Below are 14,661 nucleotides of genomic sequence, written 5' to 3' on the forward strand. Positions count from 1 at the left end.
AATGAGGAAGATAGAAATATTCTGGGATGAAAACAGGTTGAGTCAGAAATTACAAGAAATTCAAATTAAGGGATCACAAAGTTGGTAAAACAATCCATTCAGTTAATTTCACTCTTTTATACATCCCCTGGTAATTCAAAGGATTATCACATGGCCCAATAAAATTGTTCTCCAGAGAAACTGGAAAATGACAAGAAAAAAGAAAAAAAAAAGGAAATTTGTTCATTAATGATAAGGATGCCATTTCATGTCCAATAGACTGCTAATTAGAATGAGGCAATAAATGGAAATATTGAGGAGGTCCAACTCTATCACTAATAAACCAGCCATTCCCCGGTGGACAAATAACTAGAGATTCAAGTGTCGTATTCTTTGAAGAGTCCCATCTTCAGCAGATTAACTTCCATCCCCAGGTTTTGCATCCTTATTTGACACATTTGGAAGACCTATTCTTCTTGCCCTCATTAATCTCTCAAGAACAGCAAGAAATGATGGAAATAAAGAATTTAACAGATGTTTACCCACTAATTGTGAGGCATGGCCCTGGTAAAGGACTCAATGCACAGAGTGAGGTCAGCTAATAGCAGCATAGGAACTTCTATTGCTCCTCTCCCCTGCAAGAAACACCAGTTTGAATAAGTATCTGTGAACGAAAAATACTTTCATAAGAGCCTAGGATTTCGGGTGAGGAATTACAGCACCTCAGTGAAGCCCCAAAATAAGAAGACCATTGAGGAGGGTGGGAAATATAGATTCACACCACCCCCATCACTCCTCTCACAAGCCCAGGCAGCCCAGCGCAGAGAGAGACATCTTGCCTGTGGGAGAGGCAAGATCCTCACTGTGGGCCCCTGAGCCAGCGTGCCCCAGCACCTGGCTGCCTCCCACAGCCCTGGGTGGCTCCCTGTGAGCCCCTGAGAACCTATGCCACCCCTACTCCTCACCATGTCTCCAGGGGCCCCAGGAGGCCTCCTTGGCACCAAGTTCCCAGCTGGCTTCTGTGAATCAAGAAACCTTCTCACCCTAACACTTGCCTACTCCAGTGGCTCCAGGCAGCTTCCATGGCAGAGCTCCCTAGAGGCTCCTGGGAACCCAGGCACCTCTTGCATCCAGGCACCAGGCAGCTCCAGCAGTCTCAGGCAGTTCCCATATCACCAGGCTCCTGCCTGGCTCCAGGAATCCAGGCCCCGGACTCACCCAGGTGCCTGCTGACTCCAGTGGCCCCAGGCAGTGCCCAGGGCTCCAGCAGCTTCATCCAATCCAGGCTCAGAGGGCCTCTGGGAACTCAGGCTACTGGCCCACTCAGGCGCCCATAAGCTCTAGTAACTCCAGGCCTCTCAGTGGCCACAGTGTGGCTCCAGGCAGCTTTTGCAACTTCAGGTTCCTAGTGAGCTCCCATGAACCCAGGGCCCCAATCCACTACAATAGCTGCCAGCTCCCAAAGCACCAGGCACCTCCACTGGCTCCAGGCTTCTGGCCCACTCCATCTGTCTCTGTGGTACCAGACTCCTAGAGGACTCCTGTGAACCTACATTCCCAGCTCACCTCATCACTGCCTGGCTCCTGTGACATCTGGCTGCTCCCAGTGGGCTCCAGTAAACCCAGGCTCCTGGCACATCCTATCACTGGCTTGTCCCCATGGCCGTGGATGACCCCTGTGAACTCAGGCTGCCAAACAACACCCATGAACTCTGGCTTCAGGGAGGGACCTATGAACACAAAATGAAAATGTAACCTCTGGAGTGAAAGAAAATAATTGCAAACCATATATCTGATGAGGGGTTAATATCCAAAATATATAAGTATCATACAACTCAATAACAAAAAAACCCCAAACGACCCAACTGAAAAATGGGCAGAGGAACTGAATAGACATCTTTCCAAAGAAGACATACAAGGGACCAACAGGTATATGAAAAGATGCTCAACATCACTAATCATTTGGGAAATGCAAATTAAAACCACAATGAGATATCACCTCATACCTGTTAGAATGGCTGTCAGCAAAAAGACAAGAGATGAGTGTTGCGAAGGTGTGGAAAAAAGGAAACACTTGTGCACTGTTGGTGGGAATGTAAACTGGCACAGCTACTATGGAAAACAATATGGAAGTTCCTCAAAAAATTGAAAATAGAACTACCATATGATCCAGCAATCCCACTTCTGGGTATATATCTAAAGGAAATGAAAACAGGATATTGAAGAGCTATCTGCACTCCTGTGTTCACTGCAGCATTATTCACAGTAAGCAAGATTTGGAGACAACTCAAGCACTCATCAATGAATGAATGGATAAAGAAAATGTGGTATATATGTGTAATGGAATATTATTCAGCCATAAAAAAGAAGAAAATCCTGTAAATTGATACAGCATGGATGGACCTTAAGAGTATTATTCTAAGTAAAACAAGTCAGACACAAAAAGACAAATACTATTTGATATCACTTATATGTGGATTCTAAAAGAAGCTAAACTTACAGAAATAAAGAGTAGAATGGTGGTTGCCAGGGCTAGGGTTTGGTGAAATGGGGAGATGTTGGTCAAAGTGTACAAACTTCCAGTTATAAGATGCATAAGCTCTCAAGATCTAATATACAGCATGGCGAGTTATAGTTAATAATACTGTGTTATATACTTGAAAGTTGCTAAGCAAGTAGATCTTAAATGTTCTCACTACAAAAAAGAAATGGTAATTATATGAGGGTGACAGAGATGTTAAATAATCAGACTGTGATCATCTTTTTACAATATATGAATGTATTGAGTCATTGTGCTGTGCATCTTAAACTTACATAATGTTATATGTCAGTTATATCTCAATACAGCTTTGAAAAGTAAAAAAAAAATTAAAAAGAAATGGACAATTCCTTGAACAACATGCAATACCAAGTATCTCTCACTAGAAACAGGCAACCTGAAGAGTCCTATTTCTATTAAATAAATTGTTTTCAGTTAGGAAAGCTTTAAGAAAAATAACTTACAGTTTCCCAGAAAACTTTATTAAAAAAATTTTACCTAACTTAGAGTAGAGAAATAATATCAATTCTCAACAAAATCTTGCAGAATATTGAAGGGGAAGATATGCTTTCCATGTCTTTCCACGAAGCCGGTTAAACTGACGTCTAACCATACAAACATTACAAGAAAAAAGAAATGCCTACCAATATCATTCATGATCATTGATTATAGAAATTCAAACAATAATTTTTTTAAAAAATTGAATCTAAAAATATGTAAAGTGACATAGTGAAGTTTATCTCCAAATGCAAATTGTATATAACATTTGAAAATCAATCAATATAATTCACCATAGTAACAAGCATCAGACAAAACGAAAAAATGTATGATCATCTATTAGGTCAAGAAAATAATTTGGCAAAACCCAAAGTCTATTCTTGATTTTAATAATAATAATTTTAAAAACCTTAGCAAACTGAGAATGAAAGAGAATTTCCTCTACCTGGTAAACAGCATCTACAAAAAAACACAGATTTATATTTAATAGTAAAATTCAAAATACTTCCCTTAAGATATAAAAAAAGGGAAAAAAGAAAAAATATGTTCTGCCTTACCACTTCTATTCAACATTGTTATGAAAGATCTAGCCGGTAATCCAGCAAGAAAAAAAATTACAATTCATGTAGATTGAAAGGAAAGAGTAATTCTGCCCTTATTCAAAGATAACATCACTATCTGTAGAAAATCCAATGAAATCTGCAAAAATATATTAGAATTTATAAGGTGAGTGTTGCAACATTGAAGAACATAAGATCAATATACTAATATAAAATATTTTTGTACATACTAGCTACCAACAATAGAAAATTAAAATTTAGAATACTATTTATAATAATATAAAAAATGAGATAATTAATGATAAAACCGACAAAAGATGTGAAAGTTTTACTGTACACTAAAACCTATAAGCATTTGATAAGGGAAATTCAAGAAGACCTAAATAAATTTAGAGCTATGACTTGAATTTGGTCAGAAGACCCAATATTACTAAATTGCTTATTCTCCTCCATATTAATCCATGTTTGCAATATAACCCCTATCAATATTAAGCTAATTTTAAAATTCATGTGGAAATATAAAGAATAAACTATCCACACAAAATTTGAAAAACAAAAACAAATTTAGAGGGCTAAGACCATCTGTTCTCAAGATTTATTATAAAGATACAATAATCAAGATTCTTATTGACCACAAGACAAACATTTAGATTGATGACACTTAATATAGAGTAAGAAAACAGACTCACACAAGTATGAACTGATTTTGACAAAGGTGCAAAGTCAGTGCATTGGAGAATGGATAGCCTTTTCACCAAATGATGCTCAAATATTTGGATATTCATATGCAAAAAATAAACTTCAGTTCATACCATATAAAAAATTAGCACCAAAATGATCTTAGACTTAAATGTAAACCTGAAAACTAACTTTTAATAAGAGGAAATCTTTATGACCTTCAGTTGGGCAAATATGTCTTAGATATGACACCAAAAGTATGATTCAGAAAAGAACAAATTGATATATTGGACTTCATTTTTAAAAAATTCCGTTAAGCAATTTAACAGTTTCTCAAATCCCATCATATAACTCAACTATCTAATTCCTAGTTAATTACTCAAGAGGAAAAACCTGTATATATCATACATAGCTGTGTACAAGAATGTTATAGAAGCTTGGTTTGTAATTAGCCACAAACTGGAAACAACCCAAACATCCACACACAGGTGAATGAATAAGCACACCATGGTATATTCATAAAAATGGGATAGTATTCTGTGATTAAAAAAAATTCACGTCTCCATACAAACAGAAACATAGATGAATCTCAAAAATAATTATTGTGAATGAATTAAGTCAGGCAAAAAAGAACACATTCTAATCTATAGTGACAGACAGCAGATCAGTGATTGGTTGGGATAATCTTTCTATCCTTTTATAGCATTCCATTGTTGTTGTTTTTAAAATATCTATATATGTATATACATACTCCTGCTTTTTTGATAAATGGTAATGTAGTATAAACAGTTTTAAGTAAAATAAATATTTGTATTCTTCCTGAAGTTCATGAAGACTGGCCAAAGGGAACTTTCTAACTGGGAGCGTAGGAGTGGATAGTTTAGAGGGCAGAGATGTTCCTTTGAGGTGAGCATCCTTTATGGAAGTAGCCTCTGGGCTTCTCTTTCATTGTTCACCGAGTACCAACAGTAGGATTTGTGTCTTTTCAGACTACTCGCTGAACTCATTTCTTTTCTCAGACCCTCATTGCAAGTTCACTGAAAAGACCAAATGGCTTTCTTTCAAGTGATCAAGGCTATTTCATTCTTCATTTTGGCATCTTCCGTTTTCTCTGGTGAGTAATTTTTCTCTTAGTCAATGGAAAACTTTTAATCATTCAGTAGTTGTCAAAAAGTGGGTCAACTGTGAAGAGGGCCCTCGCTGATGATCCTGATGATGATTTACTTGATGTCCATGCTCATCAATGGATGATGCAGGGGGTGCTTTGAAAGCATTAGAGACTTAAACTAGATATAATGAATTTGATTGCAGATTCTACTTCTTGAATACTGAATGCTTTCACGTAAGTCAATGTTCTTACTATGCTTCAGTGTTCTCATTGACAAAGTGGAGAAATTACCTGTTTTTAAGAGAATTGTTGATAGAGCTATATAAACCAACATGTGAAAGTGTGTGAAATGTAGCCATATTCACAGCAGACACAAATGAATGCTGAATAAATATTGATTGAGATTTAGTTTTTAGATTTTCTTTTTTGCCTACTGATATCTAGTTTGAGAGACACTACCAGAAATACATACTTCATTACTTGTTAAAGGGAATAATATTTATTCTATTTTTAGATGACTACTTGTCAAAGAATGAGTCATTCATTATCATCATCATCATCATTATTATTATTATTATTAATTTATGCTCTGATTGCAGGTATTCTCTTTGGAATTTCGGCAAGTTTGGAAATACATCAGGTAAACTCTCATTTGGATGATTGAAAATTCAAACTTTGTATTTGTTATGGCATCAGAAGATATGAATGTATATATTATTTTCTCCAGCAGCACAGTGTCACAATTTTGAGATGAGGCAGGAGATAACAAGATTGGGCCAGCGCTGGGTTGTTTGAAGAAGTATGTGATGGGAGGTGATGTGTCGTAGATGCATTAGGAAAATAAAGAGCAAGTGAACTATGAATAACAATGAAAGAGTAGTATATTGACCAAAATGGAAAGATCTCTTAGACTGGAGCACAAAGAGAGAGATCAAGGCATAAAACAACCTGAAGTGACAGATGGAACACAGGGGTATTTAGTCTCATGGGCTGTTAAGGATTGTGATGTTGGTCATAAGGAAAAATGAGCAGTGCTTTTAGCAAAGATGCAGGGATTCAGTAGAAACTTTTGTGAGCCACGAAAAGTGGCTGTAATCAGACCACTTAGACAGATACTACAGTTGTCCTGCAAGAGGTGATGGTAGCTCAGAATAGGATAGTGAAAAAGGAAATAAAAAGATATGACTAGGATTTGTGGTTTAGTTACTTTCATTTATTCATTCAAAATATTTACAGAGCCCTTTCTATGCGCCAAGAAATATTCTAATATTCAAATTAGAATATTCAAATTAGAATAGTCAAATGTTCAAATCAGAAAAGGACTAAATTTTGTACATCAGAATGCTCAAAGATTGTGGAGGATGCTATTCATGTTTTTATTGTTATTTTTATTATTATTATTACTTATCTTAAAATGTCTCTGACTTTTACAGCCTGACTGTGACAAGTATGCAGACTCAAAGATGGGTTGCACCACTGAGTACTTTCCTGTCTGTGGATCAGATGGCAACACATATAGTAATGTGTGTATTTTTTGCAGGGAAGTTAGGTAAGAAACAAAATTTGCATATCTGTTTATCTTAAATATTAATGCCTCATTTAAGAGTTCTAAGATAATAGGTACTGGCATTAACTGAAACACATTTATGGAACTTAGGCACAAACACAACATCAATGTAAAGAAATCACCATTTCTGAAGAGTTTTGTTGTGGGGCTATCTTTATAATTATTCTCATCTTTTAGCACATGACATCCAAATTAATTAAATGAATAAAATTTAATTAAGTTGTTAACAACAGTAGCCATAGATTAATTTAGATTAATTTCTCACCTCAACACAATTTTTGGCTTCTATTTTAAGTACACTAAGGTAATATATTGATTACAAAACACTTTTTCATTTCTATCTGCATGGCATATTTGTTTTAGCTTTTTTCCACACTCTTTATTCATTCATAATCACAAACCACCCAGGAAAACCAAAGTGACTGGAGGTAGAATGAAACAGTATAAAGCAGGAAGGTATCTTAAATACTGTGCTTTGAACTGACTTTCAGAAATTCTGTTATTCTCTTAACTTTTAATTAGGCTTGATTTTAATGCACTCACTTGATCTCAAAGTAAGTATTCAATTATGTCTTGTTTAAAGATTGAATCTACTAAATATTTCTGTGTGAATCAAGCAATAGAATAAAACACAAAGTTTCTCTTTCTGTAGAGATGGTTCAAAATATCCTGGCTTTCCAGGATTGGATCAATATGCTGTCAGCGCTTAGGAACAGCGAGAGGGATAGGAAGGAAGACCATACTAGAGGAAGAAACCTCAGGGAAATTCAGTTCAACAGGATTGTCATAGCTGGAGAAACATCAGTAGAGAAACTGTAGGCCCAGCAAGCAGTGACAGCAGAGTGTCTGTCCTCCTGCTCCTCAGATGGGGTAAGAGACAAGAGGGATGCCTTCAAATGAAATTGAGGGCCAGAAAATATTCAAAATATTCATCTAAGGATGATCAGTCAGCCTCTGAGACACATCTCAATATGATCTGCCCCAAAGTGTAGCTCCTCAGTGCAAAGTGGGATTAATAAAGCCGTAGGAATCTGCATGAAGAGCAAGGTCAGAATCAAGACAGTGGGGTACAAGACATAAGATTATTATATTCTGGACTACTACTCAGCCATAAAAAATGATGAAATCCGGCCATTTGTGACAACATGGATGGACCTTGAGGGTATTATGCTGAGTGAAATAAGTCAGAGGGAGAAAGTCAAATACCATATGATCTCACTCATAAGTAGAAGATAAAAACGACAAAAAAAAAAAAAAACACATAGCATTGGAGATTGGACTGGTGGTTACCATTGCGGAAGAGGGGAAGGGGGAGGGCAAAAGGGGTGATTAGGGTCACATGTGAGGGGATGCACTATAATTAGTATTCGGGTGGTGAACATGATGTAATGTATACAGAATTCGAAATATGATGTACATCCGATAAAAATAAAAATTTTTAAAAAAAGGTTATATTCTATAAAAATTAAATAGGCAACAGTGTTATTTTGAGGCAGAGAAGGCTGGGCTTGTTCTTACACTCTTTTCAGGTCAAAATGTGTGCTTTTATAGAAGCACATTGAACAAGCAAGAGTGGTTTCATTAGCCTAGAGAAGAGAAAGGATAGCTACAGAGCCTGGGCAGCAGGCTAGTCCTCGCCCTTCAGAAAATAGATTCTACATGTTGATTCCCATAGTCAAACAGCCTAATTTGGGGGAAACATGGCGGGCCTCACACAGGATTTCTAATGTAATAATCTACATATTTTCTTTTTCTTTTCTCTTGTTAGAAAACGTGGTGACCAACTTAAATTTAATCATTATTTTCCATGCTGATTCCTTGATGTGGCTTTATATAAGAAATGACTCCTGTTACTCTTCTTCTTTCATTGAAGGATATTTCCACGCTTGTTACATAACATGAAGAAACTTAGCACATACAACATATGATCTATACATTCTTTTTAATATTAAAGTTCAGGAATTCTTCAATTCAGTATTTCTGACTCTACATTATTTTAATCAATTTCTTGCCTTAGAAAACATAGGGCATATATATTTTCCTATGAAAGCAATGATCTATTGAATAAAAATGTTTAACCACGCAAAAATGTCATGTCTCTTATGGGTTCTTGTTTTCTGTCACTCTCAGATCCTTAAGTTGCTGAAGGAACACAATGGATACTTAAAATATTTATTTACAGTTACATGAGAAACAATCCTTGTACAAAACTCTCAGGAGAAAATTAATAGTGGAAAATTACTTATATTTCCAGGAATGTTATAGTTATTCAAGGAGTGATATGAATGAGTTTTGTGGTAACTATCTACTCTTGTAGATTATTGAAATTCCATCTTATTTCAAGTCATTAAAGTAAAGCCCATGAGCCACCTTATCTTAGTCTTTTGAAGTTGTGCCTTTCCTATGATGTGTCGTGTGTTTTGCCTTTACGAAAGATATTGATACAAAAAAGAATGGTTTGAAATGTTTTCAGTTTTTGTTTTTTGTTCTTTTCTTTAAACAGAAAAGAGAATTTCTTACTAATAAAGTATGTTCTATTATCAAAACTGTGATAAGGCTTTACAGATTTGTTATTTTCTTTAGTCCTCATACATACGTGAGTTAGGTGTAACTAAGTAATAACTATATAAAATTGTAGATTATCGAAGTCCCATCTTAAGTTAAATCATTAAAGTAAAGCCCGTGAACCACTTTATCTCTGTCTATTTAAACACTGACTTTGCTACCTTGTGTTACAGTCTTTGCTTTTAAGAAGGGGTGGTACAAAAAAGGGTTTTTTGACATTTTCTTCAAGTTGTATTTTTAAAGTGGAGAATGGAAATTCTTATTTATTCCGTGTTGCATAAAGTATATTAAGGCTCCACACGTTTGTCAGCCTTTGCAGAAACGTGAGTTAGGCACAATTAAGTCCATTCCTTGATAGTAAGGAACTAGGACTTCGGATTTTAAACACACTAAAATGTGCTATTATGGTAATAAAGGTAAAGTTTACCAAATAGCATTGCTCTTTATGAGGTTAAGAAGCAGAGAGGCTTCCCCAAGTGATTTTTTATGGTGATAAGCTGAATGCCTTTGCATAAATGGGAAATAAATGGTGTACCTACAAACTTATTGTCTCTTTGGATAGAAGAATAAGAAAGAGCCCTATAGAGCTTCTGTAATAAGCATTTCAGTAGAAAACATTTTGAATTTTAATTATTCAGATAAATAGATCAATGATCTCTTTCTCTTTATACCTATACTATGGCATGGTTCATTTGTTTTTGTCCCGACCTTAACCTGAAACAAGATTTATCTTCAGTACTCTGACAATTTTGTACATACCAGAAGATGTAATCACCAAACCTGACTTTAGACGTCACACATACTGACTCTTACTTCTCAGGAGCTGTTCTCCGCTTGGCTGGGCCTACAATGGACATTCCCTAATAACCTAGCTAGATTCCTGAGTTTGACCCTCCATCTGCCTTTCCTGTCTAATAGGATCTTTTAGGAATCAACATAGTGAAAAATTTACTGTTTTAAAGAGTTCCTGAGAGAGAAGAGAAGTTTGAGATATTTAGTCTATTGCTTTCCCAACTTTATACAGTAGAAATATTATAGAGACAAGCTGAGTGTATGTGGGTGGCAAGGGGGAGACTAAGGTTTCCTTAATCCAAGTTCATTGTGCATTTTTTAACATTGATCATGTTGTGTGGCTTCTAAAGTTGGTTGTTTGACAAGGTTCCAGTATTACCTTTTGCATCCTTTTAATTTCTATTTTTGGTTATGTTCTCTATTGTTCAAAATACCTTACTACAGTAATGATTTATATAATTAAAATGAATATACATATATTTGAGAGGTACATTATAATACATTTTTACCTATCAGGTTATAATATTAAAAATGCTTGCAGACAATTTAGTCCAGTGCCTTATTGTGTAGGCGAGGTAAATGAAATGTAGAGAGAGAAACTTGCATGAATGACGGGTATGACAGAATAAGATCTAGAGACCAAACATCCTAATATTCAAGATTATCAGTTTTATACCTTTCCTTTGCTTCAAATCTCATGCAGTATGTCTATATCTTGTATAAGGACTGAAATTAAGATACAATATTAAATCCTGCCTTGACATCCTTGAGCCTTATAGGGCTCCAAAGGTCTAACCATGAGTTCTCATGCTCTTGCCAGACATGACTCCCATCCAATGGAATGGTTCTCCACTAGGTTAGTTTTCCTATCAGTGGGACCAATTGTACTCCAGCCAGTCCTCAACCAAAGGAGTTTGAGTTTTCTGTCAGTGTGCAAATTATTCAAAGAAGCCAATTATATCATCCCACAGGAAATGGAGGTCACTTCACCTCTTGGTGCTACAAATCCTGCCTCTCATAGCCTCTACTTGTTCAGTCTATTCCCCAGTGTAGCACCACGTGACATGCGACGTCCTCCTCCTGCAGGCAATGAGTGTATGTGAATAATAAACTATCTTCAGTCTAGTGTTGGGTGTCATCATTTTGGCCATCCCCAGAGCCCTTGATTAGGACTCCCTTCTTCACTAACAAGGTAAAGAAAAGGTAAAGAAACTATTATCCTGTGATAATCCTATTCAAAAATAAATAGGATCTAGGAAGCAATAAGTTAATGAAACGGCTTTATAGCTGTTAAATACAGTGGTATTCCCTTGGGTCTTAATTTCTTGACCTTTGTGTCATACAAATGCCTCTCTGAAACTTTCTTTTTGGCCTCCTCTCCTTTTTTTTTTTTTTTTGATGATTCCTCTTTCTTCTCTCACTTCTTTAATGTAGGTTATTCTCAAAATTTGATTCAGATCGGATTTTCTTCTTTTTCCTGCATGAACTTCCTTGGAAAACATTTATTTTCCTTTTACACAGCTTCAAATCATTTCAGTGTGGATGATTCCAGATCTATATCTAGGTTTTTATTTGCATTTGCAATTGTCCTGCTTTATATTTCCACAAGTGTACACTATTTGTACCTTCAAGTAATTTTAACCAAATTTGAATGCTTAATCGATTGTTATTTCTGTGAGCATGCTATAGTATACTACATTGCTGGTGGTTAAGATCCTAGTCCAGGTACAGATAAGTCTTTTCTCCACTTTTGGTTTTAATTTCTTCCTTCAGCACAGAAAGTTTCAATGAAAACTGAAGTTCAATTATATTCAATTTCATAATTGTTTATTGAGATGATGTATAATCTGACTCTAAAGTAAGTGTTCCATTAATGTTAACTATTGTTGTTTTCCACACTTCAACATTTGGGGAAGATTGCAAATATCTCCTTTGCCACCCACCCTTTAGCTTAACATGCATGATGTAACTAGAGAACACTAAAGTATGTTTTCTATATATATGTATACATATGTGTACATATATACAAAATAGAAATGGACTATGTCCTTTTTGCCAAAGTGGGCATTTGTTGACTTCTTCTGAGATTTTCATCATTTGAAAATATTTTAGTGGGCCGATTTGAAAATTCTAGTGATAAATTCTGAAATATATTTTCTCACTCCAAATTAACCTCCCCATCACCACCACCATAAAGAATTACAATGGCTTTTGTTTTAACCTTATCTTCATACTTAAGAGGAAACAAGTTACACAATCTGCTCCCACATTGATCCTCAGATTTATCATTTTAGCCATTCAGATCCAGGATCCCTGTAACTCATGTCCAAGACTTACTTCCAATCACCCTTCATAAACTTGCTCACTGCTCCTCAGCTGTGCTACAAACAGAAGAAACTAGAAAGGTTACGAAAAATAGTTGGCTCCCCCCAGGTTCTAGATTAAAGTTGACTAAGAAAACATGGCAACTGAATGCAATGTGCAATGCTTTACCGGATGCTGGATCAAGGGAAAAGGACTAGAAAGAACATTATTGGGCTGTAGGTGGGGTATATTCAAATATACATTGAATATTAGATTAAAAACACTAATGAACGGCATATATGCTACAATATGGAAGAACCACAAAAATATTGTGAAAGTGAAAGAAGCAAACATAAAGCACAACATAGCGTTTCATTATATTTATATGAAATATCCAGATAAGACAAAGCAATAAAGATAAAATGTAGATTGGTGGCTGCCTGGTGTTGAGGGTTGGAAGTGGAAGTGACATCCAAGAGGTAAGAGGGAACTTAACTGAATGATGTGTACTCTATAATCAAATTCTTGTGATGATTGTATATCTCAGTATATTTACAAAAACCATTGTATTATATGTAAAATTCGTTATGTGTTTGAACTGTAAACACCACAAAGATGCTTAAAAAGCAGTAAAATGAGAAATTTTATATTAAAACTGCCTTTTATTGCCAAAATGTCAAGTTTTAAATATTGTTAAATTCACAATTTTTTATTTTCATTATAGCTAAAATATGAAGCCAACATCTACCTAACAGGATTCTTATAAGAACTAAGTTAGATAACAAGCTCTTTCATAGTGGTTTTGTAGACAAGAGTGATTTAATGAAGAACAGTTTTCATTCACTAATGGGCCATAATTTTAAATAATACACTGAAAGTTCCTAGAGGACAATGATTATATCTACTTTTGCTTAACAGCTTTTCCCTAGCATCTTACCTAGGCCTTGATGCATAATTGGCTTTTATGAAATATATTTAATAAAAATAAAAAGAATATATGTATGAATATATCAGTGCTCACTGAAGAATTTTTAAATTTTAATTTTAGGGAATAAATAGCTGAGTGTGGTAAAACGCATATAAAATTTACCATCTTAACCATTTTTAAACGTACAGTTCATTAACGTTAAGTATATTGACATTGTTGAGCGACCAATCTCCAGATCTCTTTTCATCCTGCAAAGCTGCAAAAATTCTATATACGTTAAATAACTACCCATCCCCCCCCCAAAACCCCTAGAAACCATCATTCTACTTTTTGTCTCTATGAATTTGACTACCGCTCTAGGGACCTCATATAAGTGGAAACATATGTTATATATCTTTTTGTGATTGGCTTATTTCACTTAGCATAATGTCCTCAAGTTTCATACATGTTGCAGTATTTGTCAGAATTTCCTTCCTTTTTAAGGTTGAATAATATCCACTGTATGTTTATACCACGTTTTGTTTTGCCATTCTTCTGTTGATGGACACTTGTGTTGCTTCCACCTTGTGGCTATTGTGAAAATACTGTTATGAACATTGGTATACGATTATCTCTTTGAGATCTTACTTCTAATTCTCTTGAGTATATGCCCAGACATAGAATTACTAGATCATATGGTAATGCTATTTATAATTTTTTGAGGAATCATCATATTGTTTTCTCTAGTGGCTGCACTATTTTACATTCCATCAACAGTGCACAAGGGTTCCAACTTCTCCACATCTTTGCCAACACTTGTTATTTTCTGCTTTTTCAATAGTAGCCATCCTAATAAGTGTGAGGTCAGGTGATATCTCATTTTGGTTTTTATTTGCTTTTTAAAGAATTTTTTTTGTACAAGACCTCTATAAGGAAAAAGATCACAAAACTGGCTGAATGCATTTTTATAGTGTGACACTCCAATGGATATTTTCATTACAAATTAATACTGGAGATCTTAAACAAAGAAATAGTTTCCACATAGATCCTACACTTCAATTAAAATGTGAATTTTTTTTACCAAAAAAGAACATACCTGATATAATATATATGGTAGATTTACACCTGTCTTTCAGTCAGCAATCTATATTTCTGTCGTTAAAA

The 14,661-nt window shown here is 35.2% G+C and overlaps 1 protein-coding gene across 1 annotated transcript in view; it reads right to left on the reverse strand.

Moving 5' to 3' along the window:
• Positions 1 to 524: 524 nt before the first annotated feature.
• MARCOL (MARCO like) overlaps positions 525 to 14,661 on the reverse strand; it is a 42,224-nt gene continuing 28,087 nt past the window's right edge. The window contains 3 exon segments of the mRNA XM_070517341.1: positions 525 to 614; positions 1,546 to 1,709; positions 3,462 to 3,475. Coding sequence (XP_070373442.1) covers positions 525 to 614; positions 1,546 to 1,709; positions 3,462 to 3,475 — 268 coding nt within the window.

Source organism: Equus asinus, chromosome 9 (assembly GCF_041296235.1).
Source record: "Equus asinus isolate D_3611 breed Donkey chromosome 9, EquAss-T2T_v2, whole genome shotgun sequence".
NCBI lineage: Eukaryota > Metazoa > Chordata > Mammalia > Perissodactyla > Equidae > Equus > Equus asinus.